This window comes from Macaca mulatta, chromosome 1, assembly GCF_049350105.2.
Source record: "Macaca mulatta isolate MMU2019108-1 chromosome 1, T2T-MMU8v2.0, whole genome shotgun sequence".
Classification (NCBI taxonomy): domain Eukaryota; kingdom Metazoa; phylum Chordata; class Mammalia; order Primates; family Cercopithecidae; genus Macaca; species Macaca mulatta.
Genome location: NC_133406.1, coordinates 74,216,083 through 74,231,808, shown reverse-complemented (window position 1 = coordinate 74,231,808; position 15,726 = coordinate 74,216,083). Strand labels below are relative to the sequence as shown.

General features: G+C 34.2%; 1 protein-coding gene across 17 annotated transcripts in view; it reads left to right on the top strand.

The window, feature by feature from the left end:
* The window catches only part of ESRRG (estrogen related receptor gamma), a 643,479-nt gene extending 638,360 nt beyond the window's left edge, over positions 1-5,119 (top strand). For all 17 annotated transcript variants that reach the window (XM_077986966.1, XM_077986938.1, XM_077986937.1 and 14 more), the window contains one exon: positions 1,155-5,119. In XM_077986966.1, coding sequence (XP_077843092.1) covers positions 1,155-1,399 — 245 coding nt within the window. In that variant the 3' untranslated portion in view covers positions 1,400-5,119. The remainder of the gene's footprint in view (positions 1-1,154) is intronic.
* Positions 5,120-15,726: the final 10,607 nt, after the last annotated feature.

Here is a 15,726-nt window from a genome sequence, read left to right as displayed (position 1 = left end):
AAAAAAAAAACCTAAACAAAATACGAATAAATTTTAAGACATGCTACTGGTTATATCTATCTTTTCATTATTTTGCCATATTTCTTTTTTATTATATGTTTAGCCACTTGCTTTTAAATTACATTCCCTCTCTCTTTTTGTTCATGTGATCTATGTTTGAATTGTATGAAAGATTAGGCTAACTACATATATCTTAGAGCTCAGCATTCTCAGAGAACTAGAATTATTAAACATGAAGAATCCCCCAAAGACTCCATTATGTGTAATTAACAGATAAACTGTCATCAGAATCAATAAAACGTGCTAAATGATTCAAACTTGTATATAATTAAGTGTCTGCTTTAGAGCTGGAGCTGTAACTTTTATTTTTTCCCCACATCTCACATTTCTCACAAGAATAATTTGGCAACCTTGTTAACCCTTTCTTTGCTTGATGGAATTAGATGTTCCAATTATTCATTTAAGGGTAAAGTTCACCTTTACAAATGTGAAAAATATTTCAGAACTCAGTGATCTGAAGACACCATTTGTTTTTCATCAGGGAAGTAGACTATGTAAGGACGTTTTAATGAACTGATACTACAACTTTAAACATCCTAAAAGGATAAATAATGTATTGTGATTTCTGTATAGTGCTAGATTCAGTGTATTCACATGGAGTTCTTAGGAACTTAGTCATCAATTTTTTCCCCTCTTTGGGAAATACTGGCTTTTCCAGGCAAGATCGGAATTTTAAACAACCTTCCCCCACACAGCACTAAGATAATACTTTTAATAGATGGCCTTCCATGGTTGTTTGTTGAGTGTATGAATATAAACCTGGATGAGACAATGAATAAAATAGAAATAGTCAAGACTGTAATCTGTTAAAAGAAAGCCTTCTCCTGCTCAGCCTGAGGAGGAAAAATACACACTTTAAATCATAGATCTTTTCTAATAATTCCCATCTTCTAAGCTAGTATTAAACATTATGTAGGGAAATTTAGAAAGAAATAGAGACTGAAGAAATGTGAGACTCCGAACAAATCACAGTTGCAAGCTTAGAGAAGTTCAAAAATAATAATAATTAATTTAATAACTAATTTTATAACTCTAGTCTACATAGGTTTGTTATGATTAATATAATTACTTATATCTTTTCCTTCATTGCACAGACTCCATGCACATAGAAGATGTTGAAGCCGTTCAGAAGCTTCAGGATGTCTTACATGAGGCGCTGCAGGATTATGAAGCTGGCCAGCACATGGAAGACCCTCGTCGAGCTGGCAAGATGCTGATGACACTGCCACTGCTGAGGCAGACCTCTACCAAGGCCGTGCAGCATTTCTACAACATCAAACTAGAAGGCAAAGTCCCCATGCACAAACTTTTTTTGGAAATGCTGGAGGCCAAGGTCTGACTAAAAGCTCCCTGGGCCTTCCCATCCTTCATGCTGAAAAAGGGAAAATAAACCCAAGAGTGACGTCAAAGAAACTTAGAGTTTAGTTAACAACATCAAAAATCAACAGACTGCACTGACAATTTAGCAGCAAGACTATGAAGCAGCTTTCAGATTCCTCCATAGCTTCCTGATGAGTTTCTTTCTACTTTCTCCATCATCTTCTTTCCTCTTCCTTCCCACATTTCTCTTCCTGTTTATTTTTTCTCCCTTTCTTCTTTCCCCCTCCCTTATTTCTTTGCTTCTTTCATTCCTAGTTCCCATTCTCCTTTATTTTCTTCCCATCTGCCTGCCTGCCTTCTTTCTTTTCTTTGCTGCTCTCGTTCCTCTCTTTACTCATCTTCCTCCTGTTTTCTAAATTTTAAATAGCTTTAGTTGTAAAAAAAAAAAAAAAAATCCTTCCTTCCCCCTTTCCTTTCTCTTTCTTCCCTTTTTTCCTTTTTCCCTTTCCCCTTTGCCCTTTCCCCTTTCCTTTCCTTCTGATCTTCTTTCCATCTTTCTTTTTCTTCCTTCTGCTGCTGAACTTTTAAAAGAGGTCTCTAACTGAAAAGAGATGGAAGCCAGCCCTGCCAAAGGATGGAGATCCATAATATGGATGCCAGTGAACTTATTGTGAACCATACCGTCCCCAGTGACTAAGGAATCAAAGAGAGAGAACCAACGTACCTAAAAGTACAGTGCAACATATACGAATTGACTGAGTGCAGTATTAGATTTCATGGGAGCAGCCTCTAATTAGACAACTTAAGCAACGTTGCATCGGCTGCTTCTTATCATTGCTTTTCCATCTAGATCAGTTACAGCCATTTGATTCCTTAATTGTTTTTTCAAGTCTTCCAGGTATTTGTTAGTTTAGCTACTATGTAACTTTTTCAGGGAATAGTTTAAGCTTTATTCATTCATGCAATACTAAAGAGAAATAAGAATACTGCAATTTTGTGCTGGCTTTGAACAATTATGAACAATAATGAAGGACAAATGAATCCTGAAGGAAGATTTTTAAAAATGTTTTGTTTCTTCTTACAAATGGAGATTTTTTTGTACCAGCTTTACCACTTTTCAGCCATTTATTAATATGGGAATTTAACTTACTCAAGCAATAGTTGAAGGGAAGGTGCATATTATCACGGATGCAATTTATGTTGTGTGCCAGTCTGGTCCCAAACATCAGTTTCTTAACATGAGCTCCAGTTTACCTAAATGTTCACTGACACAAAGGATTAGATTACACCTACAGTGACTCTGAGTAGTCACACATATAAGCACTGCACATGAGATATAGATACGTAGAATTATCAGGAGTGCACCTCTCTACTTGGGAGGTACAGTTGCCATATGATTTCTAGCTGCCACGGTGGTTAGGAATGTGATACTGCCTGTTTGCAAAGTTACAGACCTTGTCTCAGAAGGAGCTGTGAGCCAGTATTCATTTAAGAGGCAATAAGGCAAATGCCAGAATTAAAAAAAAAAAAAAAAAATCATCAAAGACAGAAAACGCCTGACCAAATTCTAAAACCTAATCCATATAAGTTTATTCATTTAGGAATGTTTGTTTAAATTAATCTGCAGTTTTTACCAAGAGCTAAGCCAATATATGTGCTTTTCAACCAGTATTGTCACAGCATGAAAGTCAGTCAGGTTCCAGACTGTTAAGAGGTGTAATCTAATGAAGAAATCAATTAGATGCCCCAAAATCTACAGTCGCTGAATAACCAATAAACAGTAACCTCCATCAAATGCTATACCAATGGACCAGTGTTAGTAGCTGCTCCCTGTACTATGTGAACAGTCTTATTCTATGTACACAGATGTAATTAAAATTGTAATCCTAACAAACAAAAGAAATGTAGTTCAGCTTTTCAATGTTTCATGTTTGCTGTGCTTTTCTGAATTTTATGTTGCATTCAAAGACTGTTGTCTTGTTCTTGTGGTGTTTGGATTCTTGTGGTGTGTGCTTTTAGACACAGGGTAGAATTAGAGACAATATTGGATGTACAATTCCTCAGGAGACTACAGTAGTATATTCTATTCCTTACCAGTAATAAGGTTCTTCCTAATAATTAATTAAGAGATTGAAACTCCAAACAAGTATTCATTATGAACAGATACACATCAAAATCATAATAATATTTTCAAAACAAGGAATAATTTCTCTAATGGTTTATTATAGAATACCAATGTATAGCTTAGAAATAAAACTTTGAATATTTCAAGAATATAGATAAGTCTAATTTTTAAATGCTGTATATATGGCTTTTGCTCAATCATCTCTCAGATGTTGTTATTAACTCGCTCTGTGTTGTTGCAAAACTTTTTGGTGCAGATTCGTTTCCAAAACTATTGCTACTTTGTGTGCTTTAAACAAAATACCTTGGGTTGATGAAACATCAACCCAGTGCTAGGAATACTGTGTATCTATCATTAGCTATATGGGACTATATTGTAGATTGTGGTTTCTCAGTAGAGAAGTGACTGTAGTGTGATTCTAGATAAATCATCATTAGCAATTCATTCAGATGGTCAATAACTTGAAATTTATAGCTGTGATAGGAGTTCAGAAATTGGCACATCCCTTTAAAAATAACAACAGAAAATACAACTCCTGGGAAAAAAGGTGCTGATTCTATAAGATTATTTATATATGTAAGTGTTTAAAAAGATTATTTTCCAGAAAGTTTGTGCAGGGTTTAAGTTGCTACTATTCAACTACACTATATATAAATAAAATATATACAATATATACATTGTTTTCACTGTATCACATTGAAGTACTTGGGCTTCAGAAGTAAGAGCCAACCAACTGAAAACCTGAGATGGAGATATGTTCAAAGAATGAGATACAATTTTGTAGTTTTCAGTGTAACTCTCGGCATTTCAAAAGAGTAAGTATCTCACAAATAGGAAATACAACTAAAACGTAGATTTAAAAAGAACTGCACGGGCTTTAGGGTAATTGCTCATCTTAAACCTCACTAGAGGGAAGTCTTTTCAAGTTTCAAGCAAGACCATTTACTTAATGTGAAGTTTTGGAAAGTTATAAAGGTGTATGTTTTAGCCATATGATTTTAATTTTAATTTTGCTTCTTTTAGGTTCGTTCTTATTTAAAGCAATATGATTGTGTGACTCCTTGTAGTTGCACTTGTGTTTCAATCAGATCAGATTGTTGTATTTATTCCACTATTTTGCATTTAAATGATAACATAAAAGATATAAAAAATTTAAAACTGCTATTTTTCTTATAGAAGAGAAAATGGGTGTTGGTGATTGTATTTTAATTATTTAAGCGTCTCTGTTTACCTGCCTAGGAAAACATTTTATGGCAGTCTTATGTGCAAAGATCGTAAAAGGACAAAAAATTTAAACTGCTTCTAATAATCCAGGAGTTGCATTATAGCCAGTAGTAAAAATAATAATAATAATAATAATAATAAAACCATGTCTATAGCTGTAGATGGGCTCCACATCTGTAAAGCAATCAATTGTATATTTTTGTGATGTGTACCATACTGTGTGCTCCAGCAAATGTCCATTTGTGTAAATGTATTTATTTTATATTGTATATATTGTTAAATGCAAAAAGGAGATATGATTCTGTAACTCCAATCAGTTCAGATGTGTAACTCAAATTATTATGCCTTTCAGGATGATGGTAGAGCAATATTAAACAAGCTTCCACTTTTGACTGCTCTTTTGTATTGTGTTTCTTTTTTTTCCCCACTAAAGAACCAAATCGACAAACACTGCCCTTTGTTGCTTCCATTCAAAGAGTATCTCTGAGTACCTGTTCCCTAAAAATAAAGTCAGAGTTTAAATGAGTGCTATATAAAGGCTTGTCAGAATGAATTCTAGGGTGCCAAGAGACATTTTGCATATTTAAGAGTATGCAAAGTGTCTCATGGCACATTAGAATTCATTCTGACAAGCCTTTATATAGCTCTTATTTAATCTTAAAGCATCTCCACATCATCCTGCATTACTCAAAATCATCGCCTCTATGTCAATGTCATAACAGAAAACTCTCCCCCTATTTTAAGATCATATTAAAACCTGCTAGAGATACCCATTATTTCCCTCTATCAACAATTAAATCATGCGCTTGCTCCGAGCTCATCGGCAAGCTGCAGGCTGTGTGGAGCAGCAGTGGAGTTGCTGACCACATTTCCTGAATGGGAAGTCAACAAGCAGAGCTTAGACATTGGTGTGAATTAGGAGGGGGAGCTGTCTTCGAATTCGAGAGGGTTAAACAGCACTGCTGACAGCAAATGGCCTCCTCTTGCCTTTTACACTCAGAGAGGTTATAGCCTTGCTGCTCAGGGTCAAGTTGTAGCTTCCACTGGACCCTCCTGGAGCCATCACCAAAGTGCTAATATGTGCTTTCTTGGCTTCTCTGCCCATCTTGAGGGTATTTTGTCATTGTGTTTGCCCACCGTATTTCTCACCTTTCAGAGGTGGTTGGTTCTCTAGAGAAGCAAGCTGTTGACACAAAGGCCACTAAACTGAATTGCTTTTAGGGGCACGGGATTACCTAAATGACTAAGATGCACTAGCAAACAAGATAGCTCAGTATTGTCTTTTTTAAAATATATTTTAATGTCCTTTGAGTGGCAACAGTTCAACATAAAATCTGACATGTTTTACTTTTGATATTTTTTAAGTGCTTGGATGGGACTGAAACAATGCAAGATACAAACCTAAAAGGAAAAATCGTGTCTGTAATCTTCCAACGAGGTCCTCATTGTAAAATATGTTAGGCACAAACACACACACACACACTTTTAAGAATTCCTGTTAGAACTGTCCTGCTGTTTTTATAATTTAGAATTCTTACAGGACAACTTTTCTGGTGCTGACATATTTATCATTGATGCCTCAGGTGTAAAAGGAAATGAAGTAGGATTTTGACATTTCAGCACATTGTTTCTCAATATATAAACAAGTACCTCTGACAAATGCATTATATATTTGTTTTAAGGGATCAGTTTTATTTTCATCAGTTGTTTATAAGCAATTTATTTTTAAGCCAGCGGTCCCCAAATTTGTCTGCATATTGAAATCACCTGGGGAGTGTCAAAATTCCTGATCCTCATGTCCCACCTGCAGAGATTGTGGTTTCATTGATCCAAGATGTGGCCTGGGTTTTGGAATGCTTCCAAAAGATCTCCAGGTGATTCCAATATGAAAATGAGATGGAGAAACACTTGCTTTAAAGTTTTATACTTTTATCAAATAAACCAAAAATAATGAACTTTTTAATATTGGTTCTACATTTTTGTTAGGGTTTCTTTTCAATAACAAGACAAAAATACTTAACCTTTTTTTCCTTACCAAACCAATGAAAGGCACTTTGATTGTTTTGACCTCCACAAAACACATGAAAAATATATTTTATTTGATAACTCCCAAGTCACATCTTCCTGTTATATCTCCGTATAAAGATGGAGATGGATGGCAACTCAAAAACTTGTTTGCAGAATATCTTACAACCCCCTCACCCCACCACCACTTTTTAAGTCCTACTCATTTGGCCCATTTATGTGCTTTAGAATTAATTTAGGTAGGATCCAAAAAACCTGTCTTTCCCTATTGACAAACAAAAGAGCAACAAAATTAGAAAATTTTGATTTCTTGGAAGGACTTCTCTTACCTATATTTTTCAAGTTGTTGATTTAGGTGAGAGGTACAAATGAGATAGAATACTTCATCCTTGGACCTCTGCAAAAAACTTTAGGTGCACTTTGCTTGTTATGAAATTAATTTGTGATTAACTTGTGAAAGAAAACAGAGCTATGCTTAAGGCTTTTGTTTCATCTACAATGGTTTACATCCTGAATGGAGAGGACCACAGACCAATAGATAAGAAAGTGTCTAAGTCAGTGCATCTGGCCTTTCAGATCTCTAAATCTAGCTTCTCATGCCCCCGGTAGTGTGGAAAAAACAAAATGAAACAAGTAGCAGTAGATGGATTGTGTACTGCATCTTATTGTGAAACAAATAGAAAAGAAAGGAATTTCAAAATATAATCCTGCTTTCCCAGGAGTATTTGTCTGTTTCTTCATGAAGTTAAAGGTCTGAAATAATGTGACCATCAGGGGCTCAATGTTGCATGTCCATGCCAGTTGGTCCAAGGGCTTGTTATGATGGTAATGACCTACTGAAACGTGAGCTTGGATTGCACAATACAATTGCTACCAACTCACCCGCTGGGAGAAATATTTTATTATTGTCAAATATCCTCCACAGAGATTTGTTTTGCCTGTTTCTGTTTAAATTAAATTCAAAGCAGAACTGCATTACTATTTCTCCGGAGTATATTTCAGATAAACTAGTCTCAAAATTTAGGATTCCTGGCTACTTCAAATTTGTTTATTAGCAGAAAAATTACAATAGGTGACACCACAGCTGCAGGAATATTATGATTGCAGCAACACAAGAGATTTACATACTGAGTCTGCAGCCTGAAAGCAAGAACTCACTTTTTCATTACAGGCACCAGCCAGATTAATAATGAACCATTTCATCTATTGTACAATCTTTAAAAAAGTACCAATATGGTCATGTATTGCCATAACATGTCACAGAAATTCAAACATGAGAAACTTTGCTTGAAGTAAGAAGTGTTTTTGACATAAGATCATGAACCAAAAGTGTATATGTGTGTATATTAAAAAAAGAAACAGAGTAGACATAGCAGAGCCCATGAATGAAAATGCTCTTTAAGTATAATATGTATTTAACAGTATTATTTTTTAAAAGAACTGAAAACAGGCTGGGCACAGTGGCCCATGCCTGTAATCCTGGAGCTTTGGGAGGCAGAGGTGGCAGGATTACTTGACCCCAGGAGTCCAAGACCAGCTTGAGACTCCATCCCATAAAAAACTAAAGCTAAAAAAAAAAAAAAAAAAAAAAAGAATTGAAAACAATGTAGTGGAGTATAGGGGATTATTTGGATAATTTTGCCAGAAGTCCTATATCACAACTTTAATGAAGGATTCTGAATCAGTTAAGCTTTAGACTACAAATTTTATTACATGCAATCAAACGAGAAATGGACTTTACCGTGAGGAAAAAAAAAGTGCTCGGCGTTTTGAAAATAATAGTGGCTTGTGTGTTTTGCAGTGGGCTGAACTTTGGAGAGCTGATTTTAGGAAATGGCAAACAAACTTTTGGGAGGGGTCGCTAAAAGGGCCTAACAGGAAAACATTTCAGACTAGCGGGAACATCAAATCACACTATTCACACTCCAATTCAATCTGCCATTCTCAGTCGAATTTCACAGTTTTACTGGGAATTGAAGAACTGTCTGCTATTTTTAAAAAGTGCATAGAAAGCTAAAGTCTTAAGAGGAATTTCCAAAGTGAAGTCTATAGCCATGCAAGTGTTAACTTTTTCCCTTAAAATATTGGCTTCTTTAATCATTACAAATGAAGAATACTAGCGATTAATACTAAACACTATTTTGCAGGTATTTTTGTAATAATCTCTCTGAGATTCTTTATCTCCACTGCACTTTTATTTTGCCTGGGTCTTCCTTTTGAAATCAGAATGAATTGACCATCCCTAATGTACCAAATTTGTTCATGCTTATAAATCAAAAGAAGATTTGTGGCCTATTTTTTAATTGCACATATAGAAAAAAAGCCACTTTCTCCACAGAAATAAGTACGTAGTTCAGAGTAATTTCTGGGCTGGTTATTAAGTAAATAGATGTTTAATATGAGTATGTTTTTACACACAAGGAATTCTATGATACATGACTCACTTGTTTGGGTTTAATAAGATTTGGTGGTGCTTAAATATACTGGGGAAAGTGATAAAGAGAAACAGTATGCCATACTGGTTACATGCATAAACTGAGTTTTCAATGTATAGGTTCAAAGTCAACTCTGCCACTAACTAGCTGTGTGATGTTATTCCTAGTTAAGTATATTCAATTGCTTAGATAAATGGGGATAAATACACTATTAAGGGGTTGTTATTAAGATTAATTTAGATAGTTTAGGTAAATACTTTGTATCTATTTTAAAAGTTCAATATGTTGAATACGTAATTTCTTTCTTCCTCTTTATGTCTTTTCCAAGAGAGGCTAGATGATACTCCAGGATAATCTAATTCAAACTGGGAGAAAAGTCTTTAGGTCAGGGGAATAATGCAGGTGCTTGGGATGCAGATGCACAGGAGGTTGGTTGCTTTGGGGAGCTTCTCTTGAGTGGGTATTAAGATAGTATAGAAACAGGGTTGCCCTGATGCACATTGCAGGTTCAGCCAGAAACCAATCGTGGGCCTGTGTGCTGGACACGATGCTCAGTTCTTTAAATACATTATACCATTTAATAGCTCAAATTTCTTTATGAGGGAAATGCCATTAATATCTTCATTTTATAGATGAAGAAAAGGAGTTTCAGATAAGTTAAATAACTTGCTCAAGGACCAAATAATTAGTACACGAATCAACTAAATTAGAACGCAGCTTGTCTAGCTCCTGAACCTAATATCTTAAAACACTGACCCTATATTTAGCAGTGTCTTGAACACTGAACAATAGTACTTTTTTTTAAAGTTTGAATAGGTGGAACACAGAGTGAATTAATTCTGTTGCTTAGATCAAGAAATACTATCTCATTCCCTCATGTCTCTTTCATTCCTGCAATGTCTCTTTGTGAGTCCTTGAAAAATATATAATGTTGGTTTATGTAAGACTTTTAATATACAGAAATGATGCTGTGTTGACTATCTTATTCCGTTTCTTATTTTTTACTCTACACTAGATTTTTAAGACTTATCTGTGTTTTAGGAGGAAATTTGCCACATAGTAAGCCATTGAAGGCATATATCATATTTTATCTATTCCTCTTGTGATGAACAATAAGGTCGCTTTCAAAGCCTTAATACAATATGCAATGTTACAATGAACATCTTTGGATGTTTTTCCTTGTGGACCAATGTAATTGTTTTTCTGAAATATATGTCCAGGCATGGGGTTACTAGGTCATTGACCATTTATATGCTTATTTTCACTACAGAAATTATCCTACAGAATTAGATTAGTTTGAACTCCCTCTAGCAGTGTATTTATTTCATTTCCCCTCAGCAGCATATACATTTTATCTGGCTATTAAACTTTTTCTAATCTGATTATTTTAAAAATAGTGAATTTTTGTTAGATTTTTATTTCTCTGAGCTTCTTTTCTTGTTTTTTGTACCTACTCTGTCTCTCCTTTCTGTAAATTTTGTATTTATAAGCTTTGCTTTTTTTATATTGGGCTTCCTACCATTTTCTTGTTCATTTGCAGGAGTTCTTTGTATATTCTACATATTGATCCCTGTCACTTTCAGTTTTTGCAAATGTCTTCTCCTAGTGTGTCATGCATCTCATAACATTGATCTTTGCCTTTGTTGACTAGAAATTATTAACTTCGATAAAGTCAAATTCATCAATTTCATTCTATGTCTTCAGAGTTTAAAATATATTCTTTCTTTCTTTTGCAACTATTTTTATAATTTAAATTTCACATTTAGGTCTTATTTAATCGATTTGAATGTTTTTAATGTATATAAGATTCTATTTATATCCCAATCTATTTTTTCCACATGGATTTATGATGTCACTTTGATATCATACAAAACTACCCTAGGTAAAGAAGTTTATTTTATGTTGTTTTTTCATTCTGTCCTTTGGACAACTTATATGTTACTACCGTAATATCATATTATTTTATTACCATAGTGTTATAATTCATGTAAATATCTGATAGAGAGTATCCTGAACCCATGCCCACAAAACATAAGACAACACCCTTTGTCTTATGTTTCAAATTCCTAGTTACTTAGGAAATTTTATTCTTCCACTTGAAATCCAAAATCTTATTTTGAATTCCAAAACTGATCCTTCTATAAATATTGTTAGAATTTTTAATGTAGAAATTAATTTGGAGAAAATTAACATTTTTGTGAATCAAATTCAATGAATGTATATCTCAATTGTATCACCATAAACTCTTTCTTTAACCAATTCCTTGATACTTCATAGATTTGTAGCTTTTGCCAATTACAAGTTATTTTTTATGTTAGTATATTGTTTTGTTTTGTTTTGTTTTTGAACAGAGAAATGCTATTTCATTTTGTATATTGATCTTGTACTTAGAAACTTTGTTGAATTTCCTTAAAATCATTTGTTTATAGTCCTGGATTTTCTAAGGAAATAATCTATATTCCCTCTAATTCAACTTGCAAACTGACCAGTTAACTTCTGAGCATATCTCTTTCTCCTTATTATAAATCCATTTATCTTATTATAGGCAGTTAGAGCAATCAACTCATACATGTATCATTTCGACTATAAGCCATCTTTCCCAAGTCCATGAATGTGTTAGATTCATTTTTTTTCTAAGTTACTGCAGCCAAAACTGTTACAAATGGTTTGTTAGAATGTAGCATAGATTGCCTTCCCCACCCCTCCCCAACCTTTGATAACATTCTTTTTCAGCTCTCCATAGATGTGTCCCCCACTGCTTTTGTCCCAAACTTACTTCCAGATACTTTAATTTTATGTTACGGCAGCAACTCAACTTCTGATTTTTCTATCAGTCAGTTTTCGCTGTGTAACAACCACAAAATCTCAATGAGTTATAAAATAAGCACTTATTTCTTCGAGGTGGTTGTTATGGCTAGACAGGGCTTGACTGAGTGGCTCTACATTTCAAGCCCACTGCTTGTCTCCTGTCTACCCACCTGCCATTGGCCAAAGTCAGTTGTGTAGCCAAGTCCAAAGCAGTTTTGTGTGATGAACTGCACATTTACATGGCAGATAAACAGAAAAGTAAGTAAATGGAAACAATAATTCAATATATCACAATTGCTTTGATAATTTCTATTCAATTTCCACTTTTTAAATGAATATGTTCAAAGCTATACATTTCCCTTTAAATACTGCTTTAGCAGTAGTCCACGAAATTTGACATGCAGTGCTTTTGCTGGCATTTAGTTCTAAGGATTCCACAGTATTTCTTACATTGTTCTCTTTGAGGACTTTTTAGCAGCTTGATATATGTGTATACATGTATATTCACAGAGATGTATTTTAAAATATTTGTTGTTAATGATTTATAATTATATGCTGTTTATTTTCAGAGAATGTAGTCTGTATGTGGTTGAGTCACGTAATTTTTAAAAAATTTCTTTTGTGGTTGAGTGCCTTCCCAATTTTTGAGAAAGTTCTACTTGAGCTTAAAAAAACGTGAATATTCAGAGTGGAAGGTGAAGTACCTACTTTTAATACATTGTTAATGTTATTTAAACATTTCCTAACTGCTTACTTTTTGTCCAGTTGATATTAATTTCTAAGATAAATGTCTCAATCTCTAATTACAACTATTGATTTATTTCTGTCAGTTGATGTTTTGTGTATTCGGGGGCTGTGTTATCAATGACATATATGATCATTATCATCGTGACATTTTAATATATCATTGTCTTTAAGAGTACATAATATCCCATTTAAAACATTTTAAAACAGCAAAGTGCATAAAACATAGATATTTCTTAATGAATTATCATAAAGTTAACACTCATTACAGCATCATCCAAGTCAATAATCAAAATGTTGTAAGCTTCAAAAGCATATCTATTCCTTCCCCAAAACAAAGGTAACTGGGACCCATTTTTCCTTCTAAGCACACATCCAAAGCATCATAGTAGAAGTTTGTCTGCTTTTGACACCTCTATAATTTGAAATATATAGTGTATAATATTTTGTGACTGGCTTTTTCAATCAATATCACTTTTGAGAAATTCACTCATGTTGTGCTTTGCAGTCATTTGCTTACCTTCATTGCTGTATTCTACTCTTTGTTTTACCAAATGATGGAATTTGGGTTGTATAGAATTTTTGCTCTTACAAATAATGCTTCTGTGAATTTGCTTGTTCACACATAGCACATGGCCTAAATGTACATGCATTTGTTAATACATTCCTGAGAGTAGCATTGTCATGTCGTGGGGTCTGTATGGTTTTCAGTTTCAACAGATAAACCTAAACTGCTTTCCGAAGTGGTTGTACCAATATACTTTTCTAACAACATTGTAGGAGAGTTTTCTAAAAGTTTGAATTTTATTACATATTTTAAATTTTTAATTATTCTGATGAATGTGCAATGGTATTTCATAAAAGTGTTCATTTTCATTTTCCTGAGGACTAATAATGTTGAACACTTTTTTATACATTTATTAGCCATTGGGATATCTTTTTTATGAAGTTTTTGTTTAAGTAAATTGCCCTTTCAAATTTCTGGTGGTCTGTACTTACTGATTTGTAGATGTTTTTAATTTATTCTGGGTATGATCCACTTATAAGAAAATAACTTCTCTAACTATGTGTCTCGAATTTTTACTCTCTTACTGGTCTCTTTTAATGAAGTTCTTAATTTTAACATGATCCAAGTTATCAATCCTTTTCTCTATAGTTTGTGCTTTAATTCTGTTTGAGAAGTACTTTCTTTCTTTGAGGTTATAAAAATACTGTCAAGGCCGGGCGGTGGCTCACGCCTGTTATCATAGCACTTTGGGAGGCCGAGGTGGGTGGATCATGATGTCAGATGATTGAGACCATCCTGGCCAGCATAGTGAAACCCTGTCTCCACTAAAAATACAATTTTGCCGGACGTGGTGGTGCATGCTTGTAGTCCCAGCTATGCGGGAGGCTGAAGCAGGGGAATCACTTGAACCCAGGAGGCGGAGATTGCGTAGCCTAGATTGCGGCACTGCATTCCAACCTGGCAACAGAGGGAGACTCCGTCCCCCCACAAAAAACCAATCAAACAAAAAATCGTAAATAATTATTTTCTAAAGGTTTCATTGTTTTACTTTTCTGTTTTAAAAATTCACATGAGCTGGAATTCACTCTTGTGTGTGATATAAAATGGAGGTTAAGTATTATATCTCTTTGTTTTTCTACATGGACATCCAGTTGTCTAAACATCCTTTGTTGAAAAGACTGACCTTTCTCTATAGCTCGAAAGTGTTACCTTTGCAATATATGGGTCTTTTTCTCGTTCTCCTTTTCTGTTCTATTCATTCAACAATCTTTGTACCAATGCTACACATTCTTAACTACTTCCTAAAATACTTATAAGGCATGATATCTGACAAAGCAGTTATACTTTACTGTTGTCTTTCCCCTAAGTATGTTGGCTTTAGCATTTCTATGTAAAATATAGAATCATCTTGTCAATCACACACACACACACACACACACCTGTTAATAATTTAATTAAGATAGCATTGATTCTATAGATCAATGTGTAGATTTACATCCATGTTATATTGAGACTTTCCTATTAATGAACATGTTGTCTCCCACACTTTATTTAGGTCTTCTTGAAATTTTTGATGCCTTTATAAAATAGCATCTTAAAATTATCTTGAGTTCTTAAACATACCATAAATATAAATAATTTGCTGCTATTATAAAGGGAAACTACCTTCAGCTAATTTTCAGTTTTTCATGTTCTTCTTTTTGCTAATATATAGAATTAAAATTGATTTTATATATTGATTTTGCATCCGCCAACTTGAATAAACTTGTCTATTAATTCCAATAATTTATCTGTGGGTTCTTTTGAATTTTCTTACACACACAAGCATATTATTCACACATAATCATTGCTTTATGTCTTCCCTCTCAACTCTTTAACTTTTGGTTCTCATTTTTGTATTACTGCACTAGTAAAGACCACTTGCTCATGTTGAATAGAAGTGATGACAAGGCTGGGCATGGTGGCTTACGCCTGTAATCCCAGCACTTTGAGAGGCCGAGGAAAGTGGATCATGAGGTCAAGAGATCGAGACCATCCTGGCCAACATAGTGAAACCCGTCTCTACTAAAACTACAAAAATTAGCTGGGTGTGGTGGCACATGCCTGTAGTCCCAGCTACTTGGGAGGCTGAGAATCATTTGAACCCAAGAAGCGGAGGTTGCAGTGAGCCGAGATCACTCCACTGCACTCCAGCCTGACGACAGAGTGAGACTCTGTCTAAAAAAAATAAATAAATAAAAATAAAAATGTGATGACAAGAGGTAACTTTGCTTTATTTTCTACCTAAAAGAAAATGCTTTCAGTTTTTACCATTACATTTGGTATAAGCTCCTTATACACATCATTTAATAGACTAAGGATTTTCCCTTCTTTTCCACTGATTTATAAGAATTTTTATATTGGCACAACTTTGAATTTTTTGTTGTTGTTGTTGAGACAGAGTTTCACTCTTGTAGCCCAGACTGGAGTGCAGTGGC